Raw genomic sequence first — 16,915 nt, 5'->3', positions numbered from 1 at the left:
GTTTTAGCTTTGGGTTCAGCGATGAGCCTACTGATATGTGTATGATTGAATAAATATGAAATGGAGGAATAAAAATCAATAAACATGCAGTTGCTTGCACGGGAAGGGGGAAAAAAAGAAATAAATATTATTTTAATTGGAGGGAGAATAAAATATATTATTTGCGTTAACATTTGAGCTACAGTGCACAGCCATAGATGGCTGTGCACTGTAGCTGAGTAGTTAAATTTTTTACATATATGATATTCCACTACCAATGTAGCACACTTTTTGCATATTATGGTGCTAAAAATAACATTTTAGCATTTTGAAACCACCAATGTGGATGTTTTTAGGGTGGAATATAATCGTATTTAAATTTTTAAGAATGTGATGTTTAGGAATCCCAAACATTTAAGAATATAACTCTACCTATGTCTCATTTGATTATAAATCTAATAACATTTCCAAGAATGTGATTTTCATGGTTTGTTTATTGTTATAAAATTTATTGGAATTATTTATTCTTCTTAATATATCTTTAGATTTATATACATAATGACAAGTTTGTTTTCATATAATTCTTTTTTAAATCTTCCTACAAATAAATACGTAAAAAAAGTATTATGAGTTATAAATCAGGTATTATTTTGTTATCTTCTAGCTCTCTTCAGAGCTTTTATTTCTCTCACATTTGTGAATAAAATAATGCTTTAGCTAATGCTTTTGCCCAGAGAGCTAAGTTTTCTTTTCCATTGCTAGTTTGGATTGAGTCTATTCCACTAGATCTTTATAATTGTTATTTGTCGGATTTTTCAACTATTGAATAAAATGGCCTTTTTTGCCTGTTTCTAAAAAAAAGATTCAATTTTAAAAAACGGTTGTCTAATATTTTCGACTGACACCTACAATACCCTATATATATAAATACATATATATATATATATATATATATATATATAAAATTAAAATCATTGTCTTCCCACGCTCAATTCCATCCCCATCGCTAAACAGTGCTGCTAGACAAATCTCACAAATGGCTCACGGGCTTCAAACCATACTTCTTCTTATGTATCATGACACTTACCACTAAAACATACTTTCTCAATGAAAAGCTAATAAAATAAAATAAAATAAAAATAAAAAATTTTAAAAATTCTAATGGTAATAAACATACTTGATTTATAGACAGGGTCCTAGTTATTCCATAAGATCTCAATTTGACAATCTCAACATCACTTGGCATTTAATGTTAATTGCATTTGTGCAATAAAGGCTGTCATGTGCATGTTCTAATCTTGTATGTGTCAAAGTATATGGTTGTCAGTATCAAACTTATTAATGCACATGGTACCTCTTCATGCACTAAGTGCACTGGGGTCCATGGGGTCAGGTCGAGCTGCAAGAGGAAGTTTTTAAATTTAGGATTTTCAACCATTTCAAATTGCATGGGCTTGAACCGCGTAATTTGGTTTCATCCATTATGTGTCTCGTGAACATTTTGCTGGCCCATTATCATTCAGGCCCAAAAGAGATTTTTAAGTTGCGCTCTTGAGAATTGGTGAAGGCTCATGGGCCATTGTCCGTATCATCATAGGCTGGGCTCAAGACCCAAAAAAGGGCCGTGGGCTCATCTGAGGCCTTCACAGCCCAAAGAGCCACACCCTAGACAAAGAACCATTATCATTTCCCAAAAAAAAACACACACACACTAACACGTGCACTGTTCCGCTTGCATCACTGCTGGCAGGATCATCATGATCCATATAAATGTCAGTTTCCTTTTGTCTAAAACCAACAACCTAATGATATATATAACAATATCTATCTACAAAGAACAAAGTACAAACCAAGTTGCTAAAAACCAAGTTTAACACCAAAACACACACAGGTCTGACCAGCACCACCGTGTTGCACCCAAACCTAACCAATTTTCCTCTGAATCTGAATCTGATTCCTAATTAAATTTGATACTCAATCAACATCCCCTAACCATATCATAGAACCTCTTTTTTTTCTTTTTTTTTTCTTTTATATATATATATATATATATATATTTATAAAATAAAAAGTAAAAACACCAACCCCACCACCTATTTTCATTTTCTCAAAACAAAAAAAAAAAATTATATATTTATTTTTAATAATAGAAAAGATACCTTGATTCTCTTTCTTTCAGACCCTCGCAAGGCCACAACTTTAAAGAGGCTTTCTCTTGGCTCTCTCCTGCTCCAGAACTTGACTTTAAAGTTCTCTCTCTCTCTCTTTTTTATTTAAAAATAGAGATTGATTTTTAAATAAAAAAATTTATCTGTGGGTCCGTACGATTTGATTGACAATATCTATCTATCATTAGGGTTATCATAATAAAATCATCTTCAATGGAGATGAGGAAATTGGGTTTGGGAATGAGGATCGTGGTGGTTTTGGCGGTGTGGGTAAGGCTAACGTGCGCCGCCGATGAATTTTCTAGTTCCAGTTCTAGTTCAAGTTCTAGTTCTAGGGCTTTGTTATTTTGTGCTAAGGAGTCCCTTGCCGATTCGATCCTAGGGTTTCGGGATTCCAATTGTCCCTTGTACGCTGATGTTCGATCCCTTGGTTCCGTTGCTGTTACTGAGGTACGTGTTTCTGGAATTTTTCCATTTTCATTTTCTCTTAGGTTACTTTTGTTTGGGGAAGGAAATGAAATGTTTGTTGAATTTTTTAGCATCTGATGTGTTTTGTTTGTGTTATTTAGGATTTTTTTTTTTTTTTTTTTTTGTAATATTGATGAAATTCATGATTAGATTAAAGCTTTGTTAGGATGTGGATTTGGAATGATTTTTATATGTAAGATGTTATTTTCAAATTCATAACATCACAAGTCTTCAAAGCTTAAATCCTTTGTGTGTTGTTAAATTCATATGTAACAATTTATACTAGGAATTGAATTTTAAACACTTTCTAGAGTTTGGGATTTTAAAGTCAACAACTCAGCTAGGAGTGTTGGAAAATTCTGGGAATTTTTTATGGTGCTATTGGGAGTTGAAGAATTGTAACATTTGCTCATGTACTTTGTAGACGTTGCTTGTAACATTTGCTCATGTACTTTGTAGACGTTGCTTCGGAAAGAATAAATTTACCAGCTCTTCAGTGGTTATTGTTGAATATAGTTTCATAAGGCTTAAATATTATTGCAACCTAAATAAATTGGATAGGTGACCGAGTAGATATTGGCTTGTGTCATGTAACAACTTTATTGCGGGTAATAGAAAGGATAACAATTGTTGCATTGTAAGTTTGCTCATGCTCTGTGGAGTGAAGTTTTTCTGATGTTTGGGGTACAATGGGTGATGCCGAACATAGTTGTTTTTTCTTCTATTTGCATGGAGCAATTGTTTGGGGAATTTTTCTTCAAATGTTTGGAATATGATACCGGCTTGTCTTATGTGGTTAATCTGGAGGGAACGTAATTCACGTACGTTTGAAGATATTGAGAGACCGGTGGATCTTGTGAAGTCTTTGCTTGTTGGGACTCTCTTTGAGTGGTCTTGTATTTGGGGTTTTACACATTGTACTTCCATGTCTGACTTCTTAATTTCTGTTAGCTATCTGCTTTTATATTTTTGTATTCGTTTCAGGTGCAGTGGGTTTACTATTGTAAACACAATGTACTTTTCTAATCAATAAAATTTCTATTACCTATAGGATAAACAATGATTAATCGATTATTACTTTAAAGGTGGCAACATGCCTGATAGGGATAATGCTTATCGTTGTTATGTTTTTATTGTATGTCACCACTGACATGGTAAATATATGGATCCCAACAACAGTACATGATCTTTTCTTTCTTATATATATATATATTTGTTTATAAGATTAACAGCAGTGCATGATCAAATTGAGAAGTTGCTTTGCTTTTGTAAGTATTTTAGTATAATTCTAAAGGATATTTTATACTTTGCTATTGTGAAGGGAGATGAGGTTTCGCTTCAAAGGGCACTAAATATAGTTCACATGAACAGTCATGAATATGTAGCTGTGCTGTTCTATGCATCATGGTGCCCTTTCTCCAGGAATTTTAGACCAAGCTTTTCTATCCTGTCTTCTTTGTATCCCTCCATCCCCCATTTTGCAATCGAAGAATCAGCCGTCAGGCCAAGGTTTGTATATCACTAATTTTCCTTAAGGTTTGCTTATTGTGATTTTATCATATTGAAAGTTGACAATGACATTGATTGAGTTCCTGTAGCATACTTTCGAAGTATGGAGTTCATGGGTTTCCTACCCTTTTCCTTTTGAACTCCACAATGCGCGTTCGTTATCATGGCTCCCGGACATTCGGTTCTCTAGTTGCTTTCTATAGTGACGTGACTGGTAAGGCATTTACTTTTGCTTATTTGCTGTGGCCTTCTGTTTTGAATTCCCATCTCAAACAGTCTCTGTCTACAATGAATTAATACAGCTAGTCTTAGATTAGAACCCTTTATAATGTTGTTAAAACTGTGCTTAGACATGCTTAAAATGTGATGTTTTAAGCTTTCTATGAGTAAAATTATTATCATATTTTCCATTGATTATTGTTTCCAAATTGACTATATAAAAATTTTAAGAAATTCAAAGAACTGATGTTACATTCAAATTTACAAGCTTCTTACAAATGTAGTGTTATTGCACTATCCATTTGAGTTGATAGAAAAAATATATTACAACTTTGAGTTTATTTACTTTTTTCAACTATTTGTCATGAATCTTTTTATGAGAATTCATTATATATTCAGTTTTAGTTAGTGAAATCATGGATTATTTCTTTGTGTAGGCCAATAGTTGAAATGTCTCCCCTTATATATTTCCCCTCTTGCTTTATTGAAAATTGTATGTGTATAGCTGCATGGGAGATGGAGAGAGAGTTGGCAAGGGAGGGGTTTTTTAAGATTACATGTGGTATCAACCATGCCATTGATCTGCATTAGCATGCAGAAGGCATCCTTTTTCCTCTGCTATTATTTTTTAATGAACATCTACCATTCTCTGTGCATCTTTTCTTTTTTACATAATCTTACTTAAGTTTATTCTGTGCGATTTTTATTGAATTTAATGCATGGTTTTAGGCATTAAGACTGTATCATTGGATCAAGTATCACTTGACAAAGTTGGGCGTCCATCAAACAATGAGACACATGATAGCAGTGAGCAGGAAAGCTGTCCATTCTCATGGGCAAGGTCTCCAGAGAAACTGTTTCGGCAGGAGACATATTTGGCTTTGGCAACCACATTTGTTCTTCTGAGATTGCTATATTTCATTTTTCCAACTCTACTTTTCTGTGCTCAATATACTTGGAGAAAACACATACGAAATGTGAGATTAGGGAGTTTATGGGAGCATCCTTCAGCCTATCTGAAGCGTTCCATACATTTATTCAATTCTCTAAAAGAGCCTTGCAAGAGAAGCAATTTGCAGGAGGGAGCAATGAATGCCAGGGCTTGGGCTTCCAAGTCCCTTGCCACAGTTTCTATCGGTGATGCGAGCACCGGCCGGGATTTGCCTGGAAATTAATGTAGATGACCTTTCATTATCACCAGATTGGAGACTTGAATTTTCTTTTGAAAGCGTTTGGCTTCAAATTCTATTTGCCAGTTCTTTTATTTCAGATAATCATCGCGACACCCTTGATTCTTAGTTGGGTTGAATGTGTTTGTGATGAAGCTGAAATATGTTACTGTATCTTGTTGCAGTTGTCTGTTTCTCATTTGTTTATATGATTAGAGTACACTATCCTTGAAAAGGTTAAAATTTTAGACCGCAATTTGTGAATAGTTCATTATTAATAGACTCAATTTCCAATTTTGTATCAGTTATTGGTGTGAGTCCATCTGTCTTTATACTTACCGAGTTGCAATGTTCATAATTATTTACAATGTGGAATTGGAATGTTGCAACCAATGTTTATGGCTTGATCACATCAGAGTATGAAGATTGATATTAGGAAAAATTAGCTATGGCGTTTTGGGGTTCAACCCTTTAAAATGGGGATGTTGTCACTTTTATCATTCTATTGTTGGTTAATCTTTTGTTTTTTTGTACTTAATTTTCTTGGGGAGGTGGGGATGGATCTAAACTTGATTTACAGTGGAATTCATAATTTGATAAATACATCAAACGTTTCCATTAAAATTCTCCCTTGAGAACAAAATTATAATAAATAGCTACTCCAACTAAATTCAGATTTTTGGAGGAATTATCTGGGTAGAGTAGCAAGCAAGTCACTTTCTAGTCTAGCTAATGACCTAGAGCAAATTGCAAAAAACTATGGCCAAGCAACACGCATTGTGGCAACCTCCATCACATACTCAAGCCAGCTGTTACCCTAATCTCCTACGCAAAATATACACCAAGCAGGTACTCTTACTCCACTATATTTCTATTTTACAGTCAACTCATCAAAACCACGAACTCGCGTCTGCATAGACAAGGTAGAGGACATTTCATGAGATTCAAGCTTTCCTTCAGAAACTAGAGTCAAAAGTAATTTAAAAAAGAAAACACAATTAGATACTACCTCAATTGGGTTAGCTAAGAGAGTCAGACACTAGTCAACATCCCCAGTGGCAGCATCTTTCTTCACAATCTGCCAAACATATATAGAATACCTTCAGAAAGCCATAGTTCAGAAAAACAAAAAACATATCAAATTTTTTCCCCCCCAAAAGGAGTATCTATTATTTTTCTCGTCAGTGACTAAGGAATAATCAATTTGTCATGTGCCAGCTTCACAAACATGTAACTCCTAACATTTCATCAGCTCTGACCAAGTTTAAACAAGTAAATTATAACATAATTGTCACAAAATTATAAACCACATCACCAATAAATTACATGGCTTTTTTGGTTGACAATCCAATCAAAGTCTTCCAAAGCATCAGAAAAATCCTTGGCTCTATGTACTGTATAAAACATATTATTAATCCTCATGCATTATATCCGCTTCAACCTCAAGCCATGCAAATTGCAAATATGCAGCAACAAGCCCATTAAATGGGTTCAAGAGGAGATTTCTATACACACATACTTCTGATGAACATGGGCAGTAAGAACCTTGTCCTATTAAAGAGTTGACCATGGAGAATCGATGACATGGAAAACCTCACTGACAGCTACATTCATCCGCTTACCAACAAATGTAGGTAATTCAAGTTCTTGTAGACTGATTAAAAAATAGGAATTCTACGCATTTCAAACAGAACTGATTCTATTATATAAACATGACTTCATTGAACAATCTTGAATGCTAATCAATACCTGTGATATATATTCTTTAATCCTGTCATTAACTGGTGCATCTAAAGCTCTCTCAGCAAGTTCATAGAATAAAGTACTACCTTCAGGTCCATTAACTTTGTCCTTCTGCAAATATCTGCAAAGAGAAACAAGAACGGGGGATAAAAACAACTGTATGTCTGTTGTCATTTAAGAGCACCATAAATGGCCAGTTAAAGGAACATTATAACTAAAAACTCTACCCCATCAGACAATTCTAACCTTTGCTGGACAAGTGCCTCCAATGCCTGTTTGACGTTTCCAAGAACCGGATGGATTTCATCACCATCAGAAAATCCCATCCGTCTCAAATGATGCCAAAGATTCTCTGCAATGTTTCACAAATAGTGAGCTTCCATTATGTTAGGAAAGCATGAGAAAAAAGATAAATTTAGAAGGAACTTTTTCCCTCATAATTTCTAAGTGAGAATCATAAGCCACCAACAGCCTCTTGAGGTGATGTTTACAATCTGATCTGTCGTAATTAGACAAGCATCCCACTTAATTTCTATAAAGTGAGAGTCCACCAAGCAGATGGTCTGGATCCTCAAAACGATGAAAGTTTTAACCATGAATTTTCCTGAAAGATAGGCTGTTTCCAACAAAAATATTCTTCCCTCTTGGTGTGCTTTCTAAAGTTTATTATCTTAGAACAATTTAAGCAGAGACCATACCTTCTGGAATTTTGCCACCTGCTAGATGTACAACACCAAGTATGACAAAAGTGAAACCAGTCAGATGTGTTGTATTTACATCCTCAACATATTTTCTATACACATCAGCGGGTAACTGACTTATAAGGATATAGGATTTTGAATCTGCAACACCTGGAACAAGGAATTAATGTAACTACATTAGAGCCCATATATATAGAAAATATTTAAAAACAATTCAAAAAAATAACCAAGGGCTAGGTCGCTTGGCACCGCACACCATCTCAGATGGTTGGGAAAAACATGTTGAGATAACTGCAAGATTCTTTGTTCTTCCTCATTGAAACATATGAACAAGTTATTTAGAGTTAGAGGCTCAATTGGTGAACCTGCTTTTAGTGCCTCTTGCAAATATTTTCTCCACATTCACAATATTATAATTTCAACTATATAGGTAAGGAGACAGCAGTCAAAGGTTACCTCAGTGGTTGTTGCAGCTTCTGGCTGCTAGGTGGTGATCATAGTGACTGAATGAACAACATTACTGTAACTAGAGAAGAAAGTGATATTTCTGAAAATAAACAAACTGGTTTTACTAAGTTGACTATCCAACAGATCATGAATCTACTCTGGGTAGCAGCTCAAGTAGTGCTGAGAGAAGAGAGAAAGGTAAAGCAGAAATGAGGAGTTATAAGAGATGGATTAGAGGGAAGGGAGGAGTATTCAACCCCTCCAGATATTAAATGAATTGGTTAATCTGGAAAATAAGGGGGGACAGAATGACCCCTCTAAACGAAGGGAGTTGAAGGCTAAACTGAGTACTTTGCATATTCCTATTGTTTGCCTGGTGGAAATAAAAGTTAAAGAGGAGAATGTATCTAGAGTCAAAGATATTATTACTCCAGGATGGAGTTTTTATGCTTAGTATGGGTTAGGGAGGATTTGGATTTGTTGGAAGCACGATAAATGCTCAGTGCAGGATTTGTTGAAATCATAGCATCTTTTGCTATTTGTGTATGATTCCAGTAAGGGGCACAGAAAGAAGGAAGCTGTGGAAGGAAGAAGTTGGAGAGTTTAAAGCTCAGATTGTAAATGGGGCATGATTCTAGCAAGTGATTTTCATGTGGTAAGGAATAATGAGGAAAGAATGGGTAGTAAAGAGCTTTCATTATATGATCATCAATTTGGGCAGTGTTTGTATAATATTGAAGTCATGGATCGTCCTTTTATTGGGTGCTTTTACAAAAGGTGCAATAAAAGAGGGTAATATTTTTTTTGGAACAAAGTCTCTCCTAACTACTTTGGAGAGAAAGTCTTCAAGCTTCTCATATATTTCTTTTTTGGATGTAAATTTTGAAAATCTAACCATTGAATTTCATGTTCCTTATGTTTTTAACATGCATATCATATTTACCATTCGATCAATACACTTATTTTTATAAACAATTTTAGATCACAAAAACTTAAAATTTTAACATTTTTTTGATGACACAGAAATTTATTTTTGATTTTCTTGAAATTTTGTAAGCATGAAGGATATAATAAGAACATGCAATCCAATGGTTAGATTTTCAAAATTCACACTCAATGTAAAAATATACAAGGAGTTTAAAGAGTTTCTCTCCAAACTAGTTTGGAGAGAAACTTTGTTCATTTTTTTGCGAGGAACCTGGATCAGGCTATGGGCATTGAACACTGGTTTTCTGAATTTGGGCAGGCCGTGGAGGAAATTTTAGACCCAAGGATCTCAAATCACTCTCCTGCTTTAATTTCCATTGAGGAGAACAGGAATTATGGGTCTAAACCTTTCAAGTTCTTCAATTTCTTGGCTTATAACAATAAATTTTTAGATTGGGCAAAACAAGAATGGGCTATTGAGTTCAAGGGTTCTCAATGTTCAGGTTGTATTGTAACTAAAATAAGTGAAGCAAGCTGTAAAGAGGATCAGTAAGGAAGCTTATGGATGAATTACACAGAGTTGCCTGTGCAAGAATAAGGCTTGAAAGTGTTCAAAAATGTTAATTTCCTAGGCAGAATGAGCTAGTTGTTAAAGAAAGGGAATGCATGCATATGTGTCTATAAGGGAAGCTGAGGAGGCTTTTATGAACCAAAAATAAAGAAATAATTGGTTAAATTTGGGAGACAATAATACAGCTTTCTTTCATAGAGCTGTGAAAATCAGAAGCTTTAGAAACTCTATTCTGTGTTTGTATGATAATGAAGGCGAAATAACAGTGGATCCTCAGCAAGTAAAAAAGATGGCAGTAGAATTCTATCAAAACCTACTTGGTGTTTCTAAAGGACAGCAGCCACAAGAGGTAATTAGTAAAAACCAGATAGTGATGGACTTCCAGATTGTATCTAGGCGTGAGGAGAATTTGCTAAAGGATGATTCAGATATGGAAATTCAGCAGACTTTTCTATGGATAATGAGAAGGATCCAGCCCTGATGACTTCCAAACCTAGTTTTTCAAGGCATGGTCTATTATTCAAGTTGATGTGGTGAAAGCTATCCAGCCCTTCTTTGCTTCAGGTAAGTTGCTTGGAGAAATGACTGTCACTATCCTTATCTTAGTACCTAAAGCATGCAATCCATCAAGTATGGGTGATTTTAGGCCTAATTCATGCCGCAACATCAGTTACAAATGCATCACAAAAATATTAGCAAGTAACCTAAGGCATGCTAGAATTAATTAATCAGCCCTAACCAAACTGCATTTGTACCAGGTAGAAGTATAGCTGAGAATGTGTTGTTAGCACAAGAAATAGTCAAGACTTGCCACAGAAAGGGTCTTGGCAAGTGTACTATTAAGGTAGATCTGAAAAATGCCTATGACTCACTAGAGTGGAAGTTTAGTTTGCTTTATCATTGTCTTGTTGGCTTTCCCAAGAGATATGCTGCATCGGTTAAAAAATGTATTACAACACCTAAATTTTCTGTGGCTATTATTGGAGGCTTGGCTGGCTACTTCAAAGGAAGTAAAGGTCTTAAACGAGGGAATCCTTTGTCTCCTTACTTGTTTGTGCGAGCAATGGAGGCATTTACTAGACCACCATGGATAAGAGAGTTGAAATCTCAAAGCTTCAAGCTTCACCCTTAATGTGGCAGGCTACAGCTTATCAATCTTTGCTTTGCTGACAACCTAATGAATTTACATTTGCTGATTTGTCATATGTCCAATTGGTCAGAAAAGTGCCGGATGAATTTAAGGCTGTCTGAATTGTAACCTAATGAATAGCCTTAAACAGCAAATTTTTAGTTCTCTCCACTTCAATGAAGGTACTTTATCAAGATTTTCAACCTCTAATTGATAGAATTACAGCTAGAATGAGCTCTTGGATGTCAAAAAAGTTGCCCTTTGCAGGAAGATTACAGCTTCTTCAGTCGGTTTTGTACAACATACAATTTTTTTGGGTTGGGATGTTCACACCACCTAAAAAGGTCATTACGACTGCTGAACAAAAGTTCAACAAATTTTTGTGGAATGGTCCTGATAAAGCAGCAAATAATGCCAACATTCCTTGGAAAAAATATTTTTGTTCTTAAGGAGGGTGGGTTAGGCTTGAAGGAGAGAAGTGGAATAAGGTGGCTTATTTGAAACACATGTAGAACTTTTTGCTCAAGCGGGTTCAATTTGGGTGGCATGGGTTCATAACAACATATTGAAGGATTCGGTGTGTCAAAGCATCCCAAGATGGTACCTGGGGATGGAGAAGATTAATTAAGTTAGGGGCTTGGCACCACAATATCGGAAATTTGTTGTTGGAGATGGTTCCCAACTTCCCATATCTTCCTTTAGCGCGTGATTGATGGCACCCAGATGGGATTCTATATGAAAAATATGGCTGTAAAGTAATTTACAATGATGCTACTAGCATGGACGCAAAGCTGCCTAATGTGCTGAGGAATAATGGAGATTAGATATGGAAACCTGCAAGATCAAATGAGATTGTAGCCATTCAAACAAACTCCGCTTGGTTGAGATTGGTGGTAAAAATCAACCCATGTGGCTGCCCTCAAAGACAGGTAAATTTAATTTTTCCATGACCTGGTGTGAAGTTAGATTGAAAAAGCCAGAAATTTCATGGAGAAAACTGATTTGGTTTCCTATAGCTACATCAAAGCATGATTTCATTGGATGGGTTGTGTTTAAAAAAAATACTTTGCCCTCATGATAGGCTCCTTCAATGGGGCAACATGGCAATTCAGATTGTGTTTTCTGTAGAAAGGTCTTGGAAAGTAGAGATCATTTGTTTTTTGAATGCTTGCTGATATGGAGAGAGGTAATGAGATGCTACCTTCTTAGAAATCCTTAGTGGTATTGGGATGCTGTGATCAACTCAGGATTGCAGAATTTGAAGCGCAATAATCTTAAGACAATGTTATGCAAGCTAGGCTGGGAGGCAGTCATGTATCATGTTTGGATCCAGTGTAATGCCAGAATCCATGCTGAGAATCTCAAGGCTGGAAAGTCCATTATCCAGGCAATAAAATGGGGAAGTTAAGGCTCAGGTCCAATCTAAAGGAGGCTTCAAAAAAACTACATGTAGCAAGATCCTATGCTGTAAATAGGGAATATCTTCCTCGGTTCTTAAAGTAGTTTAGGATTCTCTTAGTAGAGGTTGGGCCTTGGTACGATGACAAGTGTCTTTCACCAAAAGCAATAGGTTGCAGGTTCAAGTCCTAGAACCAGCCTCTCCAAAACAAATTGAGAGTAAGACTACCTACCATGACCTCTCTCAGACCCCGCAAAAAGTGGGAGCTTTGTGCACTAAGTATGAGAGAACATTGCTATAACTAAATTTCACTATCACTCCCTCAAAATGCTGGGTTTCCATTTCGGTTGTAGGCAGGTCACTCAAGGTGTTGGAAATAAACATGGGGGTGGAAAGGAAATTAAAACCTCTTATGGCAAATGCCTATTAAAGGGTAACCAAAGGTGGCAGTTCTTAAAATAATAAATAAATAAGAAATAGAAATGACAGACCGGTGTATTGTCAGCTGTACAACTTATTGGTGAATCTACAATAGAACAAATTATGATCTGATAATCTAACTTTGTGTAGCTTGGCTTAAAATAATGGATCAAACTGTACTTTCTATTATCCAAGAAGTCAAAAACTCAAATCCTGTTATACATCCATATATACGTGCACATATATGTGTGTCTGTTAATAAATAAATTAAGTTCAAATTACAACTAGTGTAACAGATTCACAATGTTACATCACTTAGTAACTTCTCCGGGATCAATATTTCACTAAACCAATCATTGGATTATATGACCTTCGCACATATATCATGCTTGTGAAATACCAGCATAATCGAAGATTAGGAACATCTAAAAAATTGTTTAGACTTATGGGTTTTTTATATTTAAAAAACATATTGAATAAATAAATTTTACATTAGCATATAACATCATATTGGCATAAAATTCAGCATGCATGTGTATCAAGTCAGGAGAATAAGATCCAGTGGTAGTCTTGACAAAATATTAAGTTTTTATTGATAGGTGTCTTGAAAAAACATTAATACTTTCAAAAAGTTAAGTGATGTAACATCACAAAGTATAACCTGGCCAGCAAGCTCTAGTTTAACTGGCACCCCCTTCCCTAGCAAGTGCTAGGTGGAGGGTGAGGTTATAAATTCAAGACCAACTGAGTGCATGTGTAACTATCCTCCCTCCCTCCCCCACCCCCCCAACAAAAAAAAAAAGGTGCCTCTGTAACAGGTAACCATGGGCTTGTACTCATAGCAAAACATGGCAAACATGTGATCACTACTTCTGTTATAGAAATTAGTAAGTCAAGTGAATTGTGATCAATGTGAAAAAAACGTGTATATCTAGTGCAAACTGGAGCCTTACACCTTGTGCACACTCCAGAAAATAATACACTTTATCATAAATTTTAAGGTGATAGTTACTCACTTTGCTGGGAAGAGCGCCCTGGGTTTGTTGATGAAGGACGAGATCTTTGAAGCTCCCTCATTTCATAGCCAAAAATGCTTGAGAGCCTTTCTTTAGCCTCATTAATCACAACAGCAGGAAGAGCACGCTGACGATAGTTTTTAGTAACGAGTTGAGTAAGCTCATCCCTCTTAATTGGGCACCCAGAATTTTGGTGGGTTTTGAAAAGGACATAGCGGATTACTTCTGCAACAAGTTTGTCCTTTTCCTGGGAAGAATATTTTTTACACGTTAGAACAGATATATTTTCTAATTCAAAGACATGACAATCATTAAATGGAAGTGAAATGCAAAACTACACCTCTATTGAAATATCAAATTGAGAGAAATCTTCTCTAGAACTGGCCATCCTACAGAGAGAAAAACAAGTAGGCAAGAATTACATCAAAGCACCAAAACAAGTACACAAGTAGAGATGCCATATTGGAGTATAAATGGGGTAAAAAAGAATACCCTATTTGAACATTTTTTGCCATTATGAATTTTAAAAGCAAATGCCATGACAAATCCATGATTGGTTTCAAATCCAGCTCATGTTTTATATATGCACAATATAAAACATAACCTAAACAAGCAGACTAACTGATAAGCACTGCCCAGTATTTCCTTATTGAGAACTTCTGAAGGATCAGTTTCTTACGAAGCCACCAGCATTTGATTAACATGTATTTTAATAGCTTCGATAAAGAATGTTAAATATTTATAAAATATAAACACATACTTATCAAAAAAAAATTATAAAAAATATAAACACACACATCGAAGCACAAATTTAACAGACCCTCCTCCTAATCTATTAACATTGTGTTTTTTTTTTTTCTAGATAATCAAGAATCTTTATTGAAAAAGCTGGAGAACCAGCAACAACACAGAACCACACAGCCCAAACCAGCAACAATAAAGACAAGGCTCTTAAAAGGGAGACCAACAACAACAAACCAAAAGGAATCTCAAATAAGCCCCAGCCAGACAAAGCAACACAACCTACAAACCTGAAGAACCAAAACAGAACCACAACACCAAAAAAAAAAAAAAAAAAACCAACAAACAAGAGCACAACCAAAACAAAATACAACCGACACTCAACAGCAGATGGCCAACAAAACAAACAACAAACAACTTCATAAAGCTAAAGGGAGGCCTAGCCTAGGCAGCATCCTTAACCGAAATAGGGTTTCTCTGTGAATCCAAACCTACACAGCAGAGTTTCTGATTAAAATCGGCACTAGGGAACATGCTACCCCCTTCAACTCGAATCTTGACTAGCTTTCTGATAAGCCCCACAGTCTGATCTTCTTTTTAAATCAATCCATGAAAAACGATTGCGCTTCTACCGACTCCAAATGCGGTAAACATCTGCACTAAGCCCCCAGTTTACTCCATACAGATTTCAAGGATTTTCTTTTCCATTGTTTCTCTGCCCAGTCAACAATATCATCATCCCAATCATCCCCTATGGGTTCTTGGCAGCACCGACACTGAACCCTCTTTATTAACATTGTGTTTGGATGTAGTAATTGATTTTTTTCATAGGAAAAACTAAAAATGAAGGGGTTTACAATAATCGATCATTTAAAATCCAAACAATCGCAACAATGAAAAAATAAATCAAACAAAATACCAATAATTAATTGCTTTATAATCGTTATAAAGCAAAAAATAACGATTAATGATTCCAATTTCAAATTATATCAGTAAGGTTGTAGAGACTAGAGATTTTTACCTGATCGTTAGACAAACCAGAGAGAGTTGGCAGAACCTTTTAGCCTAAGCAAACGGAGCCCTGTAGTTTTTGTGCGTTTTGGTTATGATAAGTGAAATTAATAAAGGAGGAATTCAAATTATCCGAGTTCTCTGTCTGAAACCCTAATCTCCGTCGCGGATCATATGGCGGGAAAAATAAGCATATGATTACACCCTCCCATCATATTATGCCACGTCAGATATTTTTAAAGTTAAGCAATAATAGACCTCTTCACACGCAATTCTATCGTACAACACCAAAAAGGATAATTTCATTAACTTCCTTTGAGGTTTGAACAAATACTACTCAGGCTCCAGATATTTTAAAATGAATTAATTAGGTCTTTAAAAGACAATTTAATCCCTAACACCCCTAATTCCGTAACCCCCTCCGTTACTCCCATTTTCCCACCAGTTTTAAACATGGAAAAATGGGCAAGTAGGGTCGAGTTCGAGTCGGGTCAATTGGATTTGCAAGTCAAATAGGTCGCGAGTCAAAATGAGTCATTTTTAAACAAGTCAATTATGTTGTAGGTCAGATCAGGTTGACCCATATTTTTCAAACAAGTTTTTTTTTTTAAATTACAAAAACAAATCAATAACAACTTGTTTAGAGAAAATGAATAAAATCAATTAAGTAATTAAATTGCACTTAATGCCACTTATTAATATCCTTCAAATTCCATTAACTTCGCTTGAGGTTTGAACAAATACCACTCAGATCCAAGATATTTTAAAATGAATCAATTAGGTCTCTAAAAGACAATTTAATCCCCAACACCCCTAATTCCATAACCCCCTCCATTACTCCCATTTTCTCACCGATCTTAAACATGGAAAAATGGGCAAGTCGGGTCGAGTTCGGGTCGGGTTAATTGGATTTGCAAGTCAAACACGTCACGAGCCAAAATGGGTCATTTTTAAACAAGTCAATCGTGTTGTGAGTTGGATCAGGTTGACCCATATTTTTCAACACAAGTTTTTTTTTTTTCAATTACAGAAAAAAATCAATGACAACCTGTTTAGAGAAAATGAATAAAACCAATTAAGCAAATAAATTGCACTTAATGTCACTTGTTAATATCCTTCCAATTCTGACAATTTTGAGCATGATAAAAATTATTTATAGTCATAAATTCATAATGAAAAAAGTCTTCAATGTTAATAGTTCACTGTCAAAATGCATATAATTACAAGTTCAAAATAGGTTATTTTTAAGGGTCCGGTTAATGTGTGCCCTTAGGGCACACATTAATTCATCTATTTTT

The 16,915-nt window shown here is 35.4% G+C and overlaps 2 protein-coding genes across 2 annotated transcripts; one reads left to right on the top strand and one right to left on the bottom strand.

Moving 5' to 3' along the window:
* The first annotated feature begins 1,828 nt into the window (after positions 1–1,828).
* On the top strand, positions 1,829–5,816 carry LOC142613240 (5'-adenylylsulfate reductase-like 4). The gene is made up of 4 exons (XM_075785489.1): positions 1,829–2,597; positions 3,937–4,124; positions 4,214–4,338; positions 5,073–5,816. Exons 1-4 carry the CDS (start codon positions 2,361–2,363, stop codon positions 5,516–5,518), a joined length of 996 nt encoding a protein of 331 aa, XP_075641604.1. The 5' UTR covers positions 1,829–2,360; the 3' UTR covers positions 5,519–5,816.
* A 265-nt stretch (positions 5,817–6,081) lies between these two features.
* On the bottom strand, positions 6,082–15,848 carry LOC142613244 (uncharacterized). Its single transcript, XM_075785492.1, has 8 exons — positions 15,628–15,848; positions 14,206–14,254; positions 13,866–14,112; positions 7,954–8,106; positions 7,502–7,607; positions 7,262–7,376; positions 6,522–6,590; positions 6,082–6,422 (listed from the first exon to the last, which is right to left on the bottom strand). The coding sequence occupies exons 2-7, from the start codon at positions 14,251–14,253 to the stop codon at positions 6,552–6,554; spliced, it is 708 nt and encodes a 235-aa protein (XP_075641607.1). The 5' UTR covers position 14,254; positions 15,628–15,848; the 3' UTR covers positions 6,082–6,422; positions 6,522–6,551.
* Between the last annotated feature and the right edge of the window lie 1,067 nt (positions 15,849–16,915).

The sequence above is a fragment of the Castanea sativa genome, chromosome 10 (genome assembly GCF_040712315.1).
Source record: "Castanea sativa cultivar Marrone di Chiusa Pesio chromosome 10, ASM4071231v1".
NCBI classification, from domain to species: Eukaryota; Viridiplantae; Streptophyta; class Magnoliopsida; order Fagales; family Fagaceae; genus Castanea; species Castanea sativa.
This window is presented reverse-complemented; position numbering and strand designations above follow the sequence as displayed.

Excerpts from the sequence above, each read along its gene's own strand:
- LOC142613244 (XM_075785492.1), bottom strand. The coding sequence starts at position 14,253 with ATGGCCAGTTCTAGAGAAGATTTCTCTCAATTTGATATTTCAATAGAG. Across the intron at positions 14,113-14,205 it reads AATTTGATATTTCAATAGAG|GAAAAGGACAAACTTGTTGC; the intron begins GTGTAGTTTTGC and ends TATTCTTCCCAG. Across the intron at positions 7,377-7,501 it reads GAGGCACTTGTCCAGCAAAG|ATATTTGCAGAAGGACAAAG; the intron begins GTTAGAATTGTC and ends TTCTCTTTGCAG.
- LOC142613240 (XM_075785489.1), top strand. The coding sequence starts at position 2,361 with ATGGAGATGAGGAAATTGGGTTTGGGAATGAGGATCGTGGTGGTTTTG. Across the intron at positions 4,125-4,213 it reads GAATCAGCCGTCAGGCCAAG|CATACTTTCGAAGTATGGAG; the intron begins GTTTGTATATCA and ends GAGTTCCTGTAG. Across the intron at positions 4,339-5,072 it reads TTTCTATAGTGACGTGACTG|GCATTAAGACTGTATCATTG; the intron begins GTAAGGCATTTA and ends GCATGGTTTTAG.